Source organism: Triturus cristatus, chromosome 7 (assembly GCF_964204655.1).
Source record: "Triturus cristatus chromosome 7, aTriCri1.1, whole genome shotgun sequence".
Lineage (NCBI taxonomy): Eukaryota > Metazoa > Chordata > Amphibia > Caudata > Salamandridae > Triturus > Triturus cristatus.
Genome location: NC_140590.1, coordinates 1666755024 through 1666773966, shown reverse-complemented (window position 1 = coordinate 1666773966; position 18943 = coordinate 1666755024). Strand labels below are relative to the sequence as shown.

Sequence of the window (18943 nt, the reverse complement as noted above, 5' to 3'; positions counted from 1 at the left end):
TGCCCATTCTCATCGAGAGGCAGCCTATCAGAATTGCGGACCTGCTTCCTGTTTCAGCAAATTCTGATTCTTAGCCTGCAGCCAATCAGATGACTATGTGATTAGACCCTTTTCATTGGTTGCTGGTGACTCGTTCAGAATCAGCAGACTATTCTTCCCCACTAGGGTTGCCACCTGGCAGTTTTATACCGGTATTTTAATGTCCCTGCCGGTAGAATTATTTTTTAAATCACCTAAAGTCGGAATTTTTCCCCTTAGTACATACTTCGGACAGTAAATATTAGACTAAAACACTTTCAAATTAGTTCTCTGTATGTCCTAATGACCCCTGACTGATAATTAAAGTAAACAAAGACAGAAAGGTTATATTAAAAATGAATGCAGACATTACATGTAATGCTCTACGCCGTTATTTCCAGAATATTACAACATAAACAGATGGCTGATATGTTCCTTAGAAAAGGTGGCAACCCTGTTCCCCATGCAGTTCCAGTGGTGGCTGCTAGGGAACAGAAAAGGTGCGGCAGGGTACAGGGAAAAATTAAAAAGAATATGACTTACCTGCCGGCTGCCGCCTCTCCTCTGTCCTCATCTGTTACGGACTCCTGGCAGCACACAGGCTCCTAGACTTCCCTAAGCCAATAACAACGCTGCTGTCATGCTGGTAAGTAGTGATTGCTCTGAGTGGCCTGGTTTGCTGCTCAGGCAGTGCCTAGGACTGTTCTCCACTTGGCTGTGCAACACAGCTGGATGGAAAAATGCTAAGTATGCTTGTCCGTTTGGCTGTCCTTGGGTTAGTCATAATTTACTGAGCCCTCGAAGTTTGGCAAAAATGATTGCCAAGCATAATCGGCACATTATCTTTGGGGGCGATCTGTGAGTAATACTGTCCTTCATATTGCAGACTTCGATGCCTCAGGTTTCTTTTTAGCTAGTCGTCTAAGTAAGCAGAAAGTGACAGGTACTCAGTGCCTGAACTTTTTTTGTAATTTGAGATAGAGTACCTGCTGTCCTCAGCAGAGGTGCAATACCCTTAATGGGAGAGCACTGGCACTTCTCAGTAACAAACAGATACTCAGGGATAGTGAGTACTAGCATTTCTATATTTCCATTTCAAGTACTGACTTCAATTAACTGTCTTTATTACAGGGGCTGAGAGCGGCGGATAACGACCCGACGGCGCCACCCTACGACTCGCTGCTGGTCTTCGACTATGAAGGGAGCGGCTCCACTGCAGGGTCCGTGAGTTCCCTCAACTCGTCCAGCTCTGGCGACCAGGACTACGACTTCCTGAACGAGTGGGGGCCTCGATTTAAGAAACTGGCGGACATGTATGGGGGAGGTGATGCTGACTAGCAACCCACTGACTAGTGCATACCAAGTAGCACCACCTACCTGACCAAACAGGAGCAAGAGTATAAGAGACTTGTACAAAGTGCCAGCGGCCTGCTGACTGTATTATTTTTAGTGATGTTCAGAATCGCCGAGTAGATTGATTTTCCCCTATTCTTTTGAATTACCCTCTTAACCCATTGAGCTGCTTGGCATGAATGCTTCTCGTCTATGCTGCCTTTTCAATTTTTTTTTTTAGTTTTTCTTTTTACCATTTTTATCGTATTTTATTTTGTTAGCACCAGCAGGGAACCCCGCTTGTTTCATCTGCATTACAACTTAAAGAGTGGTGGGCACTCTTGTCTTAACTTGAACTTTTCTTAGAAAAGAAAGCACTGTTTGTAAGAAAAAAGAGAAAAAACTAAAAAGAAACAAGGGGAAAAAAGCTGAAAATGAAAAAAAAACATTTTTGGAAAAGTGCCTTTTGGTACGTGTATCAGTTTCCCTCTATCTCAGGAGTGATCAGGAAACCACATAATAATCACAAACAAAGCAAGTTATGTTTAATGACGGGGCATCCAATACCGGTCCATTACGGCCAGATCCATTCGAGATTTTTATGATGGCCACCGAATATGTAAATTACTTCAGTTTAGATTAAATGTATGTAAATCTATCCGATGTGGATAACCTGAAAGTCTGATATAGACCCACCGCCTGTGGACCAATCCTGGACCCCATGTTTTTTTGTACGTTCGGTGCCCACTCTGCCCCCGGGCCTGTGCCTGAGGTGGGGGGAACAACCCCGGTATATCCTATCCTGACCTTTTTTAAATGAAGCTCCTCTCATCTAAAAAATGTACAGTATTGTCACGCCAAACTGGTAAATGAATTATTTTGGTAATGGGGAAAAGCCCAAGTTGCTTCAAAAGCACCATGAAGGACTGAAAATAAAAGCTTGTCATTTGCAAGGTCCCAATCGGTGGCAGTCCATACTTAGCCCTCCGCCAGGGATTTATTTTGGAATTTAATTCCTGTCCCATTAATTGTGTGATAATGTATTCAAAAAGCTGTTTACATGGGAAAACGTGTCTGTACAGCTCTGCCGGAATATCCAGGTACTGGCCCATTAATAGCCCTGTGCTGCCTGGTCCCTCACTATTAGAAGCTCTGTTGGCAGACACAGACACTGGTCCATTTAGAGCACCGCATCATTGCTGGAAAGCTGCAGTTCTGTTCAGTAGTGTTCAAAAGCAGGGGTGTGCCTGACCACATATACCCAACTGTGTTTGCTCCATTAGGAGCACTGATGCTGGCCTATTTAATAATGCAACTTCTCCCTACTGTAGACCCTTTGCATGGTAGATGCTGGCTGTAAAAAGGGGACTCCATGTTGCATGACATTTGGGCTTAGCGTTTGGTGACCATTGTTATTTGAATGGATGTGGGAGTTGTTTGTTGCGCCCCGTTTATACAAAGTGGAGCTCTTTCACTAAGCAGTGATGAAGCGTAGTGGAGACTTGACATGGGTGTCGATGTTTGTGTGCTCCTCTGCACCTCCTCTCATACAATAGTGGGGCTTTTTCACTAAGCATTTATAAAACCTAGCGGAAACTTGACTGGGGAGTAGATGTGGGATTGGTCTGTTGCACCCCCTTACGTACAAGAGGGGGGTTCTTTCTCTGAAAAATGCTGACTTCTAGTGGGAATATGTTGCTGTAGACCAGACAAGGCTTCGCTTTTGATATAGTACAGCACTAGTGCTTCAGGGAGTACGGAATGCAGGGCTCAATGCATAGAACGTTTTACACACACCTAAGTGTAATTTGGGAGCACAATAACTGATAGTAAATTCGCAACTATGTATGGGATGGGGCATGTATGAGGGGTTGCAAATACAGAAGTAATGTGTGGGTAATCACAATCCCACCGCACCCTGATTACTTACTGGTAATCTTCATTATTCTGAGACATACTTGTCTTCGTGCCCCAATAAAGGACTGATCTTGTAGTTGTATCATCCAGCATTTCCTGTTGTTGAGAAGAACGCCAAGGGGTGTCCCGCAACTCTTTCGGTTTCTAGAGAGCTTTCAGTGTCTCTTAAATTGATGGGGCATGAACAGCCAGTCATCAGACTGTGGGTATGCTAGCCATCCCTGAAGATGAAAGGATGTAATTAATGGAGCAATGATGTCTGCAAACACCTTGGGGCAAAATTCAGTTAAATAATGCAAGAGCTGGGGTATTAATAGTGACCGTCCTGAGCACAAAAGTGTTTATGGTGTTTGCCAATTGTTACATGGAAGCACAGATCCTGTACATCTATCACGACTCAAAGACATTATTCTTGAAGGGGTATGATAGGGGCCCAATCGGTTATCAATTATCTACTTATATTTTGGGTCAGGAAGGAGATTGAGTAGAAGCCCAGGCCTTTCAGTTTCCATGTTCCCGTCCGAATTAGCAACTGAAGGGCTTCTGGCAGTGGTGACCTCTTGATTTGGTATCGAACGCCAAGGGGGTAGGTCTAAGTCCAGAGTCTGGAGGGAGATTCAGAAATTCATTCTTCTTATCACTTGAAGGTACCATTCATCTGAAGTAGATTTTTCTCACACCTTTGCAAAATGGTGAATTCAACCTCCTACCAGAATTTCACAAACCTCTGTGGCAGTAAAGATTTTTTGCATTTCAGGACAGCCTGTTTTGGTTTCTTGAAATTTGTCATTAAATAATTTGTCTGCACTTCTTAGACTGTGTGTGGAAGATTGCTATCCTCAGGAGTGCTGATGAGAGGTAACTCCATAAAAAGAAGACTGCTTCTGTTGAAAGGAGCAGTAGCTTCCTGTGCGGACTCTGCGTGCCAGTCTTTCAGCAGTACATTTCTTCTTGCTGCTATCGAGGCTCCACTGACTTCGTCCGATGCCCTCACATCATGAAAAAGAATATCCTGACGGGACTCAGTGGGGCGCTCCATTCTTTCCATTAGAATCGAACATTGTGTTCTATTTAGAAAGTCATTAAACAGTTCCAAGCCGGGTCAGATCAGTGGAATAAGTTAGCCCTGGCAGACAAATATTGCAAGTTTGCAGGGAATAAACACTAAGCAGGGGTGTAAGCATAGGAAAAACATGAACGTCCATGAACTACGGGTAGGCCAGTCATCGGGCTCTATGCAAGTCTTTGCTCATGTGATACATTGCTTGCACACCCTAATGAGTAGCTGTCCACCGATGCCAGCCGAAGGTCACTCTTTGATAAGACTTCATGGGCGAGGGGTGCTGCTGTTGCACAGGTGCAGAAGAGCTGCTCTGTAGCTGGGTCTCAGTGCCTCAGCAGGAGCACAAAGCTGGCGCTAGGGTGCATTACAGGGGACTGGAGCAATCAAGGAAGAGTATTTTAATGATATAATTGGTCTTAATTAAATGCACAGGCAGTAAGTGTAGCTGGTGTTTTACTGTCTGAAACAGGTGTGTTTAGCTTCAGGGCGGAATGATGCATTGGGAAGTGGCTAGAACAAGGAGCTCATTTCTAAGGTAAAAGGACAACCAATCAAAGATACAAACTGTCCATTCATCCCACTGTCATGAACGACTGACTGACAGTATTCAGAATACATTATGTGACAGCCTCCTTGACAAAATGAGTGTGGGTGAGGGTGCTTTGCAAATCAACTCTGGGGCCTCGCCAGACTCACTGCATATCCCACCAACCGGTCCAGGGCTCCTTGCTAGGGCCATTCTTGAGGGCTGCATTGACATAAAGCGAGGTGGCATCGCCACCTGAAGCCAAGGCCAGCTGATAGGAAACAGGAATCTTGATCACCCTTAAAGAGGATTCCAGATTTAAAGTGATCAAGAATTTACGTTTCCTCCCCGGTGTCAGCCAATCACGAGACAATGAGCCACAGTAGCCATGGGACGCCCATTGACAGAGGCTGAAGGTGGGAGCGCAAGTGGGAGGGCTAACGTAAGTTCAAGCCCATGCAGAAGCTCTTACTGTGGGGGACTCGTAACTTTATACAATAGCTTGTAGTACCCAACTGTCAAAGACAATGATAGCTGTTATAAATACACAAGCTTACAAGAAATCCCCAGGTCTCTAAGGATTCATCCATCCGCTCCTAGGCTTTCTGTTACAAATCATTGTTTTCGTTGGGGTTAGACTGTGCTTTGAATGGGCAGGTACTATCAGTTACTTAATACCTGCACTTCTTTCATTTGGATGGGACAGTACTGCCTTTTCCGAATACTTCAATGCTTTTAAGGGGAGAGTACCGGAAATTATGAGAGGCAAGCAGGAACCCTGGGACAAGGAGACTTCTATATTTCCATTTCAAGCACTGGGGTTAGTTCACTTGGAAGTGAGCCAGGTTTACAGCACCCAGAATGCATTTGGTTATTAAATGAAAATCCAGTAGTGGAGCTCAGCATCCTTGATGACATTGGGTCATCTGCCTATGTCGGCAAGCGCTTCAGCGCCCACCATAGGGGGGTAGATAGTAAGCGATCTATAAATGTTGCAATCCAACCTGTAATCTGGCACGTGCCGTATTCATGCACATAACACATGCCTAGAATGTGAACTCTCTGCATTCAATCTGTAAGACTATAAAAGGATACAAATCTATCCCTGAGCATCACCAGCTCCGGGTCATGACCCTCCTTCAGTCTAAAGAGGTGGCGTTTTACCTGTGCATGGTACTTTGTGATTCTGCTTGCTCGACCTGATGTCCGGTTACGCCACCACATCTCATGGATACCCTGCTCCTGTACGTCTAGTTTTGCCAAGGCCTGTATATTTACGTCTGGCTAGAGCAGGTTTCTCTCTCAGAGTAGCTTGTGAGCTACTGGTAGCTCGCCAATGTGCAGCCCAGCCTATTAAAGGAGAAGCTTTTGCTTGGTTGACCATATATATCCATCCCACAGTTGAAATGCATAGAGTCGAGACAGAAATTTGCCAAACTCCTATGCTTAGCTGATCTTTGGAGCCAAATAGCTGGATTTCCAAAATATATTTAACGCTGATATTTGAATAATACATTATGAGGCATTGGGGAGACATTACTTTAAATGATTACCTTGATGTTATGGGTAGTGCAGCTTTTGCGTTCATGAATTATCCTGATGCTTTCCTAATTGATAAACTCATTTTCACATTACCGATGCCAACTGCGCCTGAAACGGAGGCAATCACTGCTGGTAATCTTGGGCGCCATGGCCATTATGTAATCTTGTCTTACATGTTCACTATTACGTCACTAAAAATATTAGAAGCTCGATATGAATGTCATTTAACATAATTAGCTGTCATTAGAAAACGGGTGGGAGACCCCTGGACTGGAGACAGCTTTACTGGGATCACGTGAGCGTCAAACATACATCCCAAGACGGTCTTTGAAGCAGCCCTTTAATGTCGTGGGTTGTGTCGAGTCTGCCTTCTTTCGTCGTGATGATGAGGTTGTCGGATGAGAAGCCACTGTGTCTTTAAATATCAAAGTTTAAGAACCGATTGCCTGTCAATCATTGAGCTTGTCCAGTGCTCAGTCTGAGGGCACAAAGACCAGAGCTTGTGCCTGGTGACTACAGTGCTCGCGGGGCTCCAGCCACCACTGCATGCAGGTCAGTCACGCGACTGGCCCCGCGCCATCCACGCTTGTTTTTTAGAGGCAGTGGGCACTGGTATGTCAGGAAACACCCCGATTGCTTCCTGGTGCAGAATGTGTCCGACAGTAGATGCAGTCACAACTAGCCCGTATGCGCCTGAATGCGCCAAGCGCTGCACCTGAAGGTCCTGGGGCTTCAGGCGTTGTATCTGTAGGCCCGGGACTCCAGGCGCTGTACCTGAAGGCCCGGGACTCCAGGCGCAGTACCTGAAAGCCCGGGACTCCGGGAGCTGTACCTCAAGGCTCCAGGCGCTGTACCTGAAGGCCCGGGTTTCCAGGCACTGTAACTGAAGGCTCCAGGCACTACCTGAAAGCCCCGGGGCTCCAGGCACTGTACCCGAAGGCCCGGGACTCCAGGCACTGTACCCGAAGGCCCCGGGACTCCAGGCACTGTACCCGAAGGCCCCGGGACTCCAGGCACTGTACCCGAAGCCCCCGGGACTCCAGGCACTGTACCTGAAGCCCCCAGGACTCCAGGCGCTGTACCCGAAGGCCCCGGGACTCCAGGCGCTGTACCCGAAGGCCCCGGGACTCCAGGCGCTGTACCCGAAGCCCCCCGGACTCTAGGCGCTGTACCCGAAGGACCAGGGTTTCCAGGCGCTGTACCCGAAGGACCAGGGTTTCCAGGCGCTGTACCCGAAGGACCAGGGTTTCCATGCACTGTACCTGAAGGCCCAGGGTTTCCAGGCACTGTACCTGAAGGCCCAGGGTTTCCAGGCACTGTACCTCAATGCCCCAGAGCTCCAGGCGCTGTACCTCATGCCCCAAATTCCTCATACGCTGGAACATGAAAGGCTGCATTTGCTGTGTGTTTTTTTTGTCCGCGAGCATAAATGAAAGAAACTCTTTTTTTTAAATCTAGGATGTGGCGCTCTCTCCTCTCGTCTTTCATGAAGAGAGAAAATTACAATAATGGGTCCCGCGCTGACATGTACTAATCACCGACAAGCGCTAAGTGCATTCCTGTTATTTACTAATTCAGTCGCACTCGGCAGGTTGCCATAGTAATGCATCAAACTATATATAAACTATTCAAACCTAATGCTCCCCTCGCCCTGCTGCCACCAATAAACCCATAATTGTACATTTAAAAAAATGCAGACTCTTAAAACGGGGATAAAACCAGAGGTCGGAATCTACCAAAGGGGGATGCGCTTCAGCAACTGTCTCTGAAGCTCTCCTCCTGGTAGGGTGGTTAGAGAGCAGAGCGCGCACGGGCTCCGTGCACCTGGTCAGAAACCGCAGATTTCACCAACATTTCTAATGTGCACTGGGGCCCTGCACCTACTCCCCCCACATCTGCACATCTTGACTTGTGCAAAAACGGTATTTGCACCCATTCACCTGTAGAGGAAGCATTTGCACCAGTGCGTTGGCCCTTCACTACAAAGATATTTCATCTGGAAATTCGGTGCCTCGGCCGCGATTCCAGTCACTCGTGCAACCTGGAACGGATTAGGTGGTGGCATGCACGAGCCCGGATGTAACCATCGACGCGTCACTTTTAACTCACGAAATGTATGAATATAGAACCGTGGCAGTGATTGACACTCCTGAATGAGAGGTGGGTGGCTGTCCCGGTGATCGGGAACTCGCAGCTATTCCCGTACAACGCCTAGAGAGCACACCTGGGTAAAGCCCACCCAGGGGCATTCACAGGCTAAGGCACCGGAGCATGCAAGAAGGAGTATAGCGCCCAAACCGCTCGCTGAACGTGGATTCCAAGTATCACCACCGAGTGATCCTGGATACATGACTCCAGGGCTCTGCTCCTCAGATCGCCTATCAGCCCCTAGACTGAGCGCCTAGTAACATAAATGCAAGATTTGTGCTGGAATAATTAGACATTTGTGTCAACGCCACGCGGGTAGGTCGCCGAGCCTGATGGATTGTGATGGACTGTGTTTGCTTCCCAGAGTAGACCTTATCCTTGTGACCCTCAGACGCATCTGCGCTGGCCTCTGGCTCCAGTGTACCTGCCCCGTGTGCCTAGTATTGGCTGGTAAAACAGTTAGGGGTTCAGAACGTATATACTTTTGTGAACAAATCAGACAGATCACAGAGTCTGAGAACTTTCAAACTACAGCCAGAGCTGCACCTCATCAGCGTGTGAGAGGCCTGGTACTATTAAGACTACAGCTCCCAGAATGCACAGATGTGTTAAGATAAACCTCTCAATGGAAGGAAGGTGTCACGGCTCATCTATGAACCCGAGCTGTAATCTCGCATACATTAATAGCATACGGAAACATCACGTGGCATGAAAAATCGCTGTTATTGATTAGCAATGCAAAAGCATCCATTCAGCCGACCCTGGAAGGTGCACGGTTGAATCGGTCCTGTCAGGGTTCAAACCAATGACGTGCAGGCTACACACAGCTAGCGATATATTTATGTACCTGACTTAACACCTGTACAGTTAAAGAAACCACCCCTAATGCAAAATGGTAACTCCCCAAAAACCTAACCAACAACTTTTTAATGGCGCATGTACATACATATACCAAATTTACACGTAAAGATCTCCATCAGCTGCCGATTCAAAGGGCTCTCTTTTCCCCCAGTCAGTATTCTGCAGACAGTCCAAGTACAGCAAAGATCTGCAAACACAACAAGATGATGGACAGAGTGCCCAAACTTTTCAGACACTCAACCCCAGTCAAGAGATTGGGGTTAAATTAATCGTGCTTTTGTTCACTATGCGACCCCAGTTTGGACTCAGCCATATGCAAATCAATTGTGACCCTGCTCCCCATGGAAACAGTCCAGCACGAACTGCCAAGCCAGGTCCTCCGTGGACCATAAACAAGCATCCTGGCATCGATTACGCGGGGTATCCCACCTCATCAGCCAGGCTAGCTTGAATCCAGTGGCACAGCGCGCAAGGGCACATCTGGGCAAGTCCTGGGCCACTTAGGGCGGACATATCAAACACAACAAGATGATGGCTGGAGTGCTGAAACTTTTCAAACACTCAACCCTAGTCAAGAGAGTAAGGGTGAGTGACTGGAGGGTGAGTGTTTTTAACAGTTTCAACACTCCATCCATTATTTTATTTTGTGGTGTTGCTATGTGCGCCCCAAGTGGTTAAGGGTATGCCCAGACGTGGTCCCCTTGCTCGCTGCACCACTGGATTAAAGCTAGCCTGGTTGATGGGAGGGATACCCCGAAACCAGTCCCAGGATGCGTGTTTTCCAGTCCAGGGAGGACCTGGCCTGGTAGTTTGGGCTGGACGGTTCCCATGGGGAGCAGGGACAAGGCTGATTTGCATATGGCTGGGTCCAAACTGGAATGGCATGACAAGCAAAATAACAATGGATTAAACCCATATCTGTCAATGGGGGTGAGTGTTTGAGAAGTTTCAACACTCCGTCCATCATTTTATTCCGTGATGTTACTGTGTGCCCCCTACGTGGTTAAGGGTATGCCCAGACATGAGCTGCAACACTGGATTCAAGCTAGCCTGGCTGATGAGGAGTGATACCCTGAAACCAGTCAAATGATGCTTGTTTGCCGGTCCAGTGAGGACCTGGCCTGGCAGTTCGGGCTGGACTGTCCCCATAGGGGACAGGGTCAAGGTTGATTTGCATATAGCTGGGTCCAAACTGCAATGGCATGGGATGGATCAAACCCAGATCTGTGACTTGGGGGGTGAGTGTTGGAAAAGCTTTAATACTCCGTCCATCATTTTATTTTGTGATGCCGCAAAGAGCTGCATAATGCACTCAAATTGGCTTGTCACCTTTAAAATTCTACTGTTGATATGTTGCACTTTGTAGTAAATAGATTCATTCTGTGTTTACCTGTTTTCAAAGCCTTCAGATACCATTAGGACGCCTCCCTAATCGTCGCCATCTTAACGAGGTGTCTTGGTTCAGTGTGGGTAAGCGATGTGACTTCAGTGACAGTCCGAAGTCATTTGTTTGTAAACCCTACCTGGAGGTAGCAGAAACAGCTGTGGAATTTTGTTTGCCCCGATTGCGCTGCCATCACCTACTGATATCCTATGGCAAAGCCTCGTCCAGGCCCTGGATATCTTTCGGAGGGCACCTCGCACAAAACTTTGAATGCAAGAGGTAATCCTCAAGAATATAGAAATGTTGCACTTGCGAGAAAACATGTAAACTATGTACATTTGTGTTTGCAAATTCTTCAAAATGCTGCTAACAGGTGCACACCTGCATTTCTAATTGAGTGAACAGTGAGGCCAGCTGCAATTAAATCTTATAGGATAAATAAGCCATATAAAAAAAGTTTTTTGTAGGACTCACTGGTCAGAGCAGAGCTAGACAAAGGTTGAACAAAATGAGAACTACCAAATCTGAGCCATGCGGCTGTCTAGCCAAAAACAATGGAAACAGGGTAAACCTCCTTTCACTACATTGTCTCTTTTTTTACCCTGAAATGTCACCCTTACCTAGTAATGAAAGTGAAAGTTGTTTGGGAGGAAATTCTAGCAGGTCAGCTTGATGCCTTCATATGTAAAACAGAAAGAGCAGTGGTCTGTGGGATCTAAGGAAAGTGCTGAGTTTGCATGGAGGGGGGAGGGCAGATGTGTACCGCCAGGCGGGCAGGTTTTTTCTTCCACTGTCATGGCAGCAGCCTACCAAGTGCTTCGGCTGTCATCCTCGCATGTATAGGGTCCGAGCAGTGACTAACTAGGGCTGGCCTCACTGATGCTTGTCATCTTTGGGAACTTGCTAGGGGTTTGGGGTGTGAATCCCTGCTGAAAATAAATTTCCTCTGACCCAGCAGGAGTAGTTAGATCCGAGGGCCTTTCAAAGACTGTGATGTGTGAGCCTAGCTTGGAAGCCTTAATTGCACTGCAGTTTCCATCCTTGCTCATAGAGTGTATTTGTTCAGCAGTAGGTAGCAACCTTGCCAATTAAGGTGGAGGGGGTGGAGGGTGCACGGGTACTCCTCATGTCACCAAGCCCCATCCCTGCCCCTTTGGCATCCATTTAATCAGTCAACACCATCTCTGCCTCTAGTGCCTGATGCTTTATGGCTATCAGGGCCTTCTCCGATTGCCCTCGTTTTTTGCCTGTCCATGCGCACAGCTTCACTCTATCCCCATGGCTAGTCTGATCCTGTGGAGTTGCCTATATGCCTAAGTCTTTTTTACACTTGTAATTTGTACGTCTATCTCTCATATACCCTCACACATCACACCTCCAGGCACTGCGTCCCATAACACAATAACCATACCTCGTGGGCTTTATGCACAACATGAAGAAGACACTTCCCACATTGGCACAAAACAAAAACAGCACTTCACAACCAAACACCGAGGGCATTGCTATTTAAATGTGTGGATACACGCTTTAGCATCCTAAATATGAATGTGCAACAAGATCCCTAGAACAAAAACTGCACTCAATTCACACCACCCGGCAGGAGGAGTGATAAAGAGTGCGGAGAAGCAGCAACATGTTCTATCGACGGAGAACTGGGACTACCTGTGCAGCAGGACATGTAATACTGCTGTTGGAAATTCCTGTTTTCCAGTAGTCAAATGCTTCTACTGTGGCAACGCAGGGCTCTGGACTCTTGTGTAAAGACAATGGCCAGTTTGATATGCTATTGGAATCAACTATAATCTCTTTCTTAGAAGTTCATAATATGCCCAAATCCCCAAATGCTTCCTACTGCATCCCTTAGAAACCACTTGTAAAGGGTTAACATGGAAGGTAGGCCAGCAAGCCGGTGCTTGGAGTGCTTCAAAGAGCCGAGCACGTGCAAGAATGTATCAGTATGCTCCAGGAAGCCAGCGGCCCCCAGACCAGATCACTCGCCTTAACCTTGAAATTACACGTTTGCTTCCTTTTCCAGTGGGTGCCTTGTTCTTTCTGTTGAGGCAAGACACTCTTCCATCCATGCACCTCTGGGCTGTTCTCTATAAATATCATGTACCCCCCATCCCCCTACGCATCGACTCCCCCGAGCCATCCATGTCAAGGTTCATGGTAGCCCTGCTGGGTCATCAATATGGCAGCGATTCCAGGTAAACACCTTATGATGTCATCACTGTGAGACGCGAGTCGGGTGCCTGGCACCTGCCTGCATTAGCTTCTGATACCGAACTCAGCCTGCTGGTGTCTGCCATAAATATAACGTAGGACATACAGGTCTACAAACGTTAATAAAAAAACTGCCAGGAGCATAAAAGTGGCGTTAGAAGTTTCTAGAAGTTCTCCCTAGCCTGAAAAGAAGAAATATAGACATTTTTTCCCAACAGAAGAACCACGCGGAAGCCAGAAGAGGAGGGGTACAGTCAGTCATGTGTGACTGCGTGGGAGCATCGTGCAGGTAAATAATGGGGCCGCGTTCAGAAGTGTCACTCGGTTTACACAAAGCCATTGCTCCACTGCACACGAATTTGTCGAGTGCGCAGCATTACACGTGGGCGCACTCTCTTTGACGTGCTCTTTAAATGCCAGTGTCTTCGGCGAAGTGGAACAAGTCTAGAGAGCCTTAAATGTTGTTTTAAAAAAAATGCTTCCCACATTTACAAGCAAAGTTAAGGTGTGATGTGGATGTGCGCGCGAGGAGGACACTCTGCACGTGCCCTTGCAGTGGCCTGCTTGATAATTCAGCGCGCGCTTGAGGTGTGTCTTCTGTGAAAGCAGCGGCGCGTGACATTTTGTAATTTCAAAAATTCCAAGGCATATGTCACTCTTTTAGACAGAAGATGGAATACGTGTTTCTAGAAGTTCCTTCTTTGGTGTAAAGCCAGACTCATGGCTCAAAGGCAAATGCCTTGCCGGATGTGCGTGCTGGGACATGTCTATGAATGGTATAGCAGGTGCAGTGACACCGGGGCCCGCGGGACCCCGTTCATTGCTGTATTTTACTGACTTACCAGCAATCAGTGTGCCCAAAATTGCACCCAAAGGTGTCGCAGAGCTCACACCGCTGGCGTGACATTCTGCGAACCTCTGGGCAGTCAAAAAAGTAAATAGTTTAATTATATAAAACATATATAACATGGATGACGGTAAGGGTACAGTTGGGAAAAAGGAAAAAAGAAACAGATGTTCGTTAAACAGGGGTGGGTGAAATCTAAACTTTGTATATTATAGCTGCTTAAAAAAAAGTACTATTTTCGCCTAAATGACATAATTCGTGCCCTTCGTCATTGGATAGGAAGACATTAAGATTCAATCATTCAATCAATAAAACAGGATTTATTAAGTGCTGCTATTCACTGGCGAGGGTATCCAGGCGCTGAGATGATTGGTCAGTAACTGAGTTCAGGCTCTGGTAAATCCTAAAATCCTCGACGGTTTGTCTGAGGAGCAGCTGGATGGTCAGAGCAGATACCCTCAATACACAACAAGTTACTTTCACTCCCAATCTTTCTTCTGATGCAAACAAGGGGGAACAAACGTGCAAGAGAGCGCGAGCGCCCCCGCGGACTGATCACTGAGGCGTGTACATACTGTAGGTATTGCTTGAAGCCACAGATCAAGTATATATGTATATATAAATATATGTATGATTGCAGCTCCGATTCTAGTGTTATTTTTTTAAATTTGTTTTTCTGTTCTGCATGTTCCTGTTTTTGACATTGAACAGTCTGTGTGTCTGCTCGCATGACGTGCTTGTGTTCAAGAGCGGCGCCCTGAGTGTGCACGGTGTGCTCACATTGAAACACAGTCGTTGCACAAAGGATATTAAAAATTAGACATTGCTAGAGGAGGAGAAGAAAAACGTTCGGAACTAACTTTTTTTGTAACCTGTCAACAGCACAAAATATTTTGTATCGTGGTTTGTACCATTTTGTACCAAAAAGGGGAAAAAAACAATAAAAAGAGTCTACAAGGCGAAACGAGGAGGACGACAGAGGAAGAGGCTATACATGTGTTCAGTGTGTTTCCTAGTGCCGCCGCCATCTTGGTTTGAAATGAAGTTACAGCTTTGTTGATTTATTGTGTGTCAAAGCTGACTGGGTGCATTGGCGCCAAGCTCCAGTGTAATGAAATAAAGCCCCCCTTTTCTTAAATAGCACGCCTCCTCGTCGTCTGTTTGTGCTTTCGACGGATGCAGCCAGCAGGCCAGGAAAAGAGATGGCGTCTCCTACCTATGACAGGATGACATGCACCCAGAGGAGGTGCGCGTGCCAGTGAAACCCGGAAGTAGGTGATCGCTTCATGGAGGCTGCCTACCAGGGCCAAAGAAGAAGATTCCACTTGTAATAGGGTGTTGTGCCCCCCCTCCAGGGTTGGTGTGGGGGGGGGGCATGCTTGAATCATCCAGCTGACTAGGCCCTGTAAAGACCACTCCACCTAAAAGTCAGGTAATGTGAGGCCTAGGGGTGAATGGGACCTGGGGATGAATTCTCCTGGGGCCTCCAGCAGGACACGGTGTATGAACTCTTTTGGAGGGAGGGGGTGGATTTTATCGACCCCAGCAGCAGGGTTAGAGAAGTAGGTTCCTCCTTGCCTGACACAAACCCCAAAGGGGGAGACCAGGCCCAGAGAAGCAAGCACCACCTTGAAATGTGTTAATGTCATCCAGTCAGAAAAACAGTCCAAAGAGGTAAACGCCATCTTTAACTAGTGTAACCTTAAACCCTAAGGAGGTGCTCTCTTGAGGTAGAAAACTGTCTAGGTGTAGAGAAGCCCCTTGCGAAGGGTGATCCCCAGGAAAGCTTGGGGTTGTCCTCTTGAAAACTGCAGCCAAACAGGCACAGAGGGGCAGAAGCCCCTCAAATAGGATAATACAAACTCCAATGGTGCCCCAATCCAGTCTGGAGGCAAGGTTCAAAGAGACAGGCTCCTACTTACTAGTTTAGCAAGAATCAACAAAAATACAAGAGTTCTGAAACCCTCTAACCTAATCACCATCTATAATGATTTGAGAAATCCCTTTCTGACCAAGGTACATCTTGTGACCGCGATCTCTGATGTGTCGGCATCAGTGCTTGAAAAAGAAATAGAGAAGTGCAGGTACTCCGTGTCCTAGAGTAGCTGTTTGCAGCTGAGAAGAGCTGGTACTCTGCCATTAAAAACATTGGAGCAGTGCCGAAGCGTGCAGGTACCATTCCTTCCAAATTAAAGTAGTGCGGGTACTGAGTCCCGGTCAGTACCTGCCCATTTAAGGCAATGGTTGACACAGTCACATCAGGGCATAGGGCAATGGGGAGCAAAGGGGGGAAATGGCTTGACAGCACAATATGTTTAACACTGTGGAGGTATAGATATTCTGTGCATCTTCTCCCACTAGTATGGCCTCACAGCGCTATCAGGGTTTCTGGTGTATTCAAGAGTTGTTCCTACGGGCTGGTTCGACTAGTGAGGTTGAATCCAGAATTGTGTGCATGTCCGTTCCTCAGCAAAGTGCCAGGCTACAGGTCCAAGCAAAACACTGTATAATGTATACATGCCTGGGCACCTGAACATAGTGCATGCATGCCTGGAGACCTGGACACATTGTATACATGCCTGGGCACCTGAATATATTGCATACATGCCTGGGCACCTGTGTGCATACATAGGCACCTGAACACACTGTATAGATGTCTAGGCACCTGGGCATATTGCATACATGCCTGGGCATCTGAACAAATAGTATCCATGGCTGGGCATCTAAACACATTGAAAACATGGCAGGGCATCTAAACCTATTATAAACATGCTTGGGCACCTGAACACATTGTATACGCGCCTGGGCACCTGAACATATTGCATGCACGGCTGGGCACCTGAACACATTGTATACACGCCTGGGCACTTGAACATATTGCATGCATGGGCACCTGAAAATATTATATACCTGCCTGTGCACCTGTGTGGATTCCTAGGCACCTGAACATATTAACTACATGCCTGGGCACCTGTGTACGTGCCTTTGTCTCGGTCTGCCCCCGTCTCGCTCTACACTCTTGGTCTCTCTCTGTCCGCCCCTATGTTGATCGCCACACACTCTCTCTGCTCCGCCGTCTCTCTCGCTCTCTCTCCACTTCACTCTCTCTACCCCTGTCTCTCTCCACACTCTGTCTCTGTCTGCCCCCCAACATCTCTCTCCACACACTCTTTGTCTGCCCCTCCGTCTATCTCCACACTTTCGCTCTCTCTGTGTGCACCCCCTCCTTTCTCTCTCCACACTCTCGGTCTGTCTATCTCTGCCTCTCCGTCTCTCTCCACACTCTCGGTCTCTCTCAATTCCCCCTGAACCCTACTGCCCTGTGCCTGCTGCTCCTGGCCACCGAGCTGAAGAAACAGACAGTACCAGCAGCGCCCCCAGGCGGTTAAAATCAGCCTCCAATGGCCCCAGCCCACCGGGGAAATACCAGGGCTCTGGCCCGTCCACCCGACTCATTGATCTTTTTACAGTGCTTAATTTGAGGCAGTGGTTTCCGGTGCTAAGCACCAGCCTTTAATCACCAACCTTTTCATGAGTACCAGTTAGGGACACATTCATTTACGGGGAGACTTAGTGATTTGTCCAGAATGAGACTCCAACCTGGTTCCCCTGCACCTAAGTCGGCAGCTCTGCCCATTACGCCACACCCTCTCCCCAATTTCATGGTTAGTAATGGCTTGTGTTTTAGGCGGCGCTAACAGGAGAAACGGGCTGGTAGAAGATACCTCCTGCCGAGAGACCCGGCACTTTTCTTTTTTGTTTCTACAAATTAAACTTTTAACACCTCGCAACACAGAAAAGACAACATTTGTGCACATTTCAGCATGAATCCTAATCTATTCAATCAATCAATTATCTTTATTCTGGCATAAAAAAGCCAATAAAAGATTAGCACATATACAGAAATAAAATGGAACGTTCACATAAATCGTTCTACAATATATCAAGCTAAAAAAAAAAAGTCCACAGTACATAGCTCATCCTCGTTGCAGCATAAGAATAAACACGATTAAAGGGAGAGCAATCGCGATCTATGGATGGCAGTTATTAAAATAACACGACATGTTACACTTATTAACGCAATAGTGAAATAACTACATTGAAAGACATACAAAACATATTGAAAAAGAAACTAAAATGCAGGGTAATACGAGGTTCGTTGGTGAGACAAAATGTCGCAGCCAAAGGCCCCTAAGATTCCGGTAACTAACCAACCTGAGTAGACATAGAAGACTGTCACATATATTTGATAGACAATTAGAAAACAAACTAAAAGGCTACATTAAAATGCTTCATAAACTTGGAACATTGGAATAGAGGCTGACATGTGTTATGTTATGTTATTGGTGATTTATAACGCGCACAGTTACTCAGAAGAGTGTCCCGGCGCGTGGAGCATAAAGCATAAACATTACGGAAAACAACCCCTGTTGATAAAATCAGACCAGGCGATCACGACTAATTAACACATGACTAAAACAAAACTATCATATATAGTGCATGGTGCGTGATTTCCGCCTCATAGCTCCTTTTATAAAGCATACAATGGAAAAGCATACAAGCTCATTGGGCAGCAGATAGAACAGTGCAGGCAAACTTGTTTAAAATGCAAACCTCTAAAAAGTAGAGCAACAAAAGTCCTATGACAGGGGCGGCTCCTCCGCAATAGCGGAGGAGCGTCGCCCCACTGGCTCAGAGGCAGCAGCAAAAAACAAGAAAACAATATTTCGTTATTGTTTTATATTTGTTTCAGCCAGCGTGTGCAGGAAGGGGCGGGGCCGAGGCATGGGAGAGGGGAGGGAGTGGTGCTACGTGTACTCACTAAGTGCTCATGTGTGTTTGGCTGGCCGTCTCAGGCCGACCAAAACACACATGCGCACTTCGATTTCTCCAACCCAGCTGTAGTGAACAGCCGGTTAAAGAAACCCTATAGACTCCCTGATCGGAGCGTCTTTCCAGCCCACTCAGGCAGAGCATCGCGGGGATTGGACAGGGAGTCTGTGATGTAGTCTCAGTGTCTGCTGGGGCAAGGAAGTGCCAAACCGCAACCCATCTTAACCCCTTCAGTGCCACGCCCTTTCC

General features: G+C 47.0%; 1 protein-coding gene and 1 long non-coding RNA gene across 2 annotated transcripts in view; one reads left to right on the top strand and one right to left on the bottom strand.

Moving 5' to 3' along the window:
• CDH4 (cadherin 4) overlaps nucleotides 1-9768 on the top strand; it is a 1855428-nt gene extending 1845660 nt beyond the window's left edge. Inside the window, exon 16 of the mRNA XM_085619784.1 lies at nucleotides 1150-9768. Within this exon, the coding sequence (XP_085475910.1) occupies nucleotides 1150-1356 (207 nt within the window). The 3' untranslated portion in view covers nucleotides 1357-9768. The remainder of the gene's footprint in view (nucleotides 1-1149) is intronic.
• Nucleotides 1-18943, bottom strand: part of LOC146812673 (uncharacterized) — a 542976-nt gene that overhangs the window by 259093 nt on the left and 264940 nt on the right. The gene's annotated exons all lie outside the window — the stretch shown is intronic.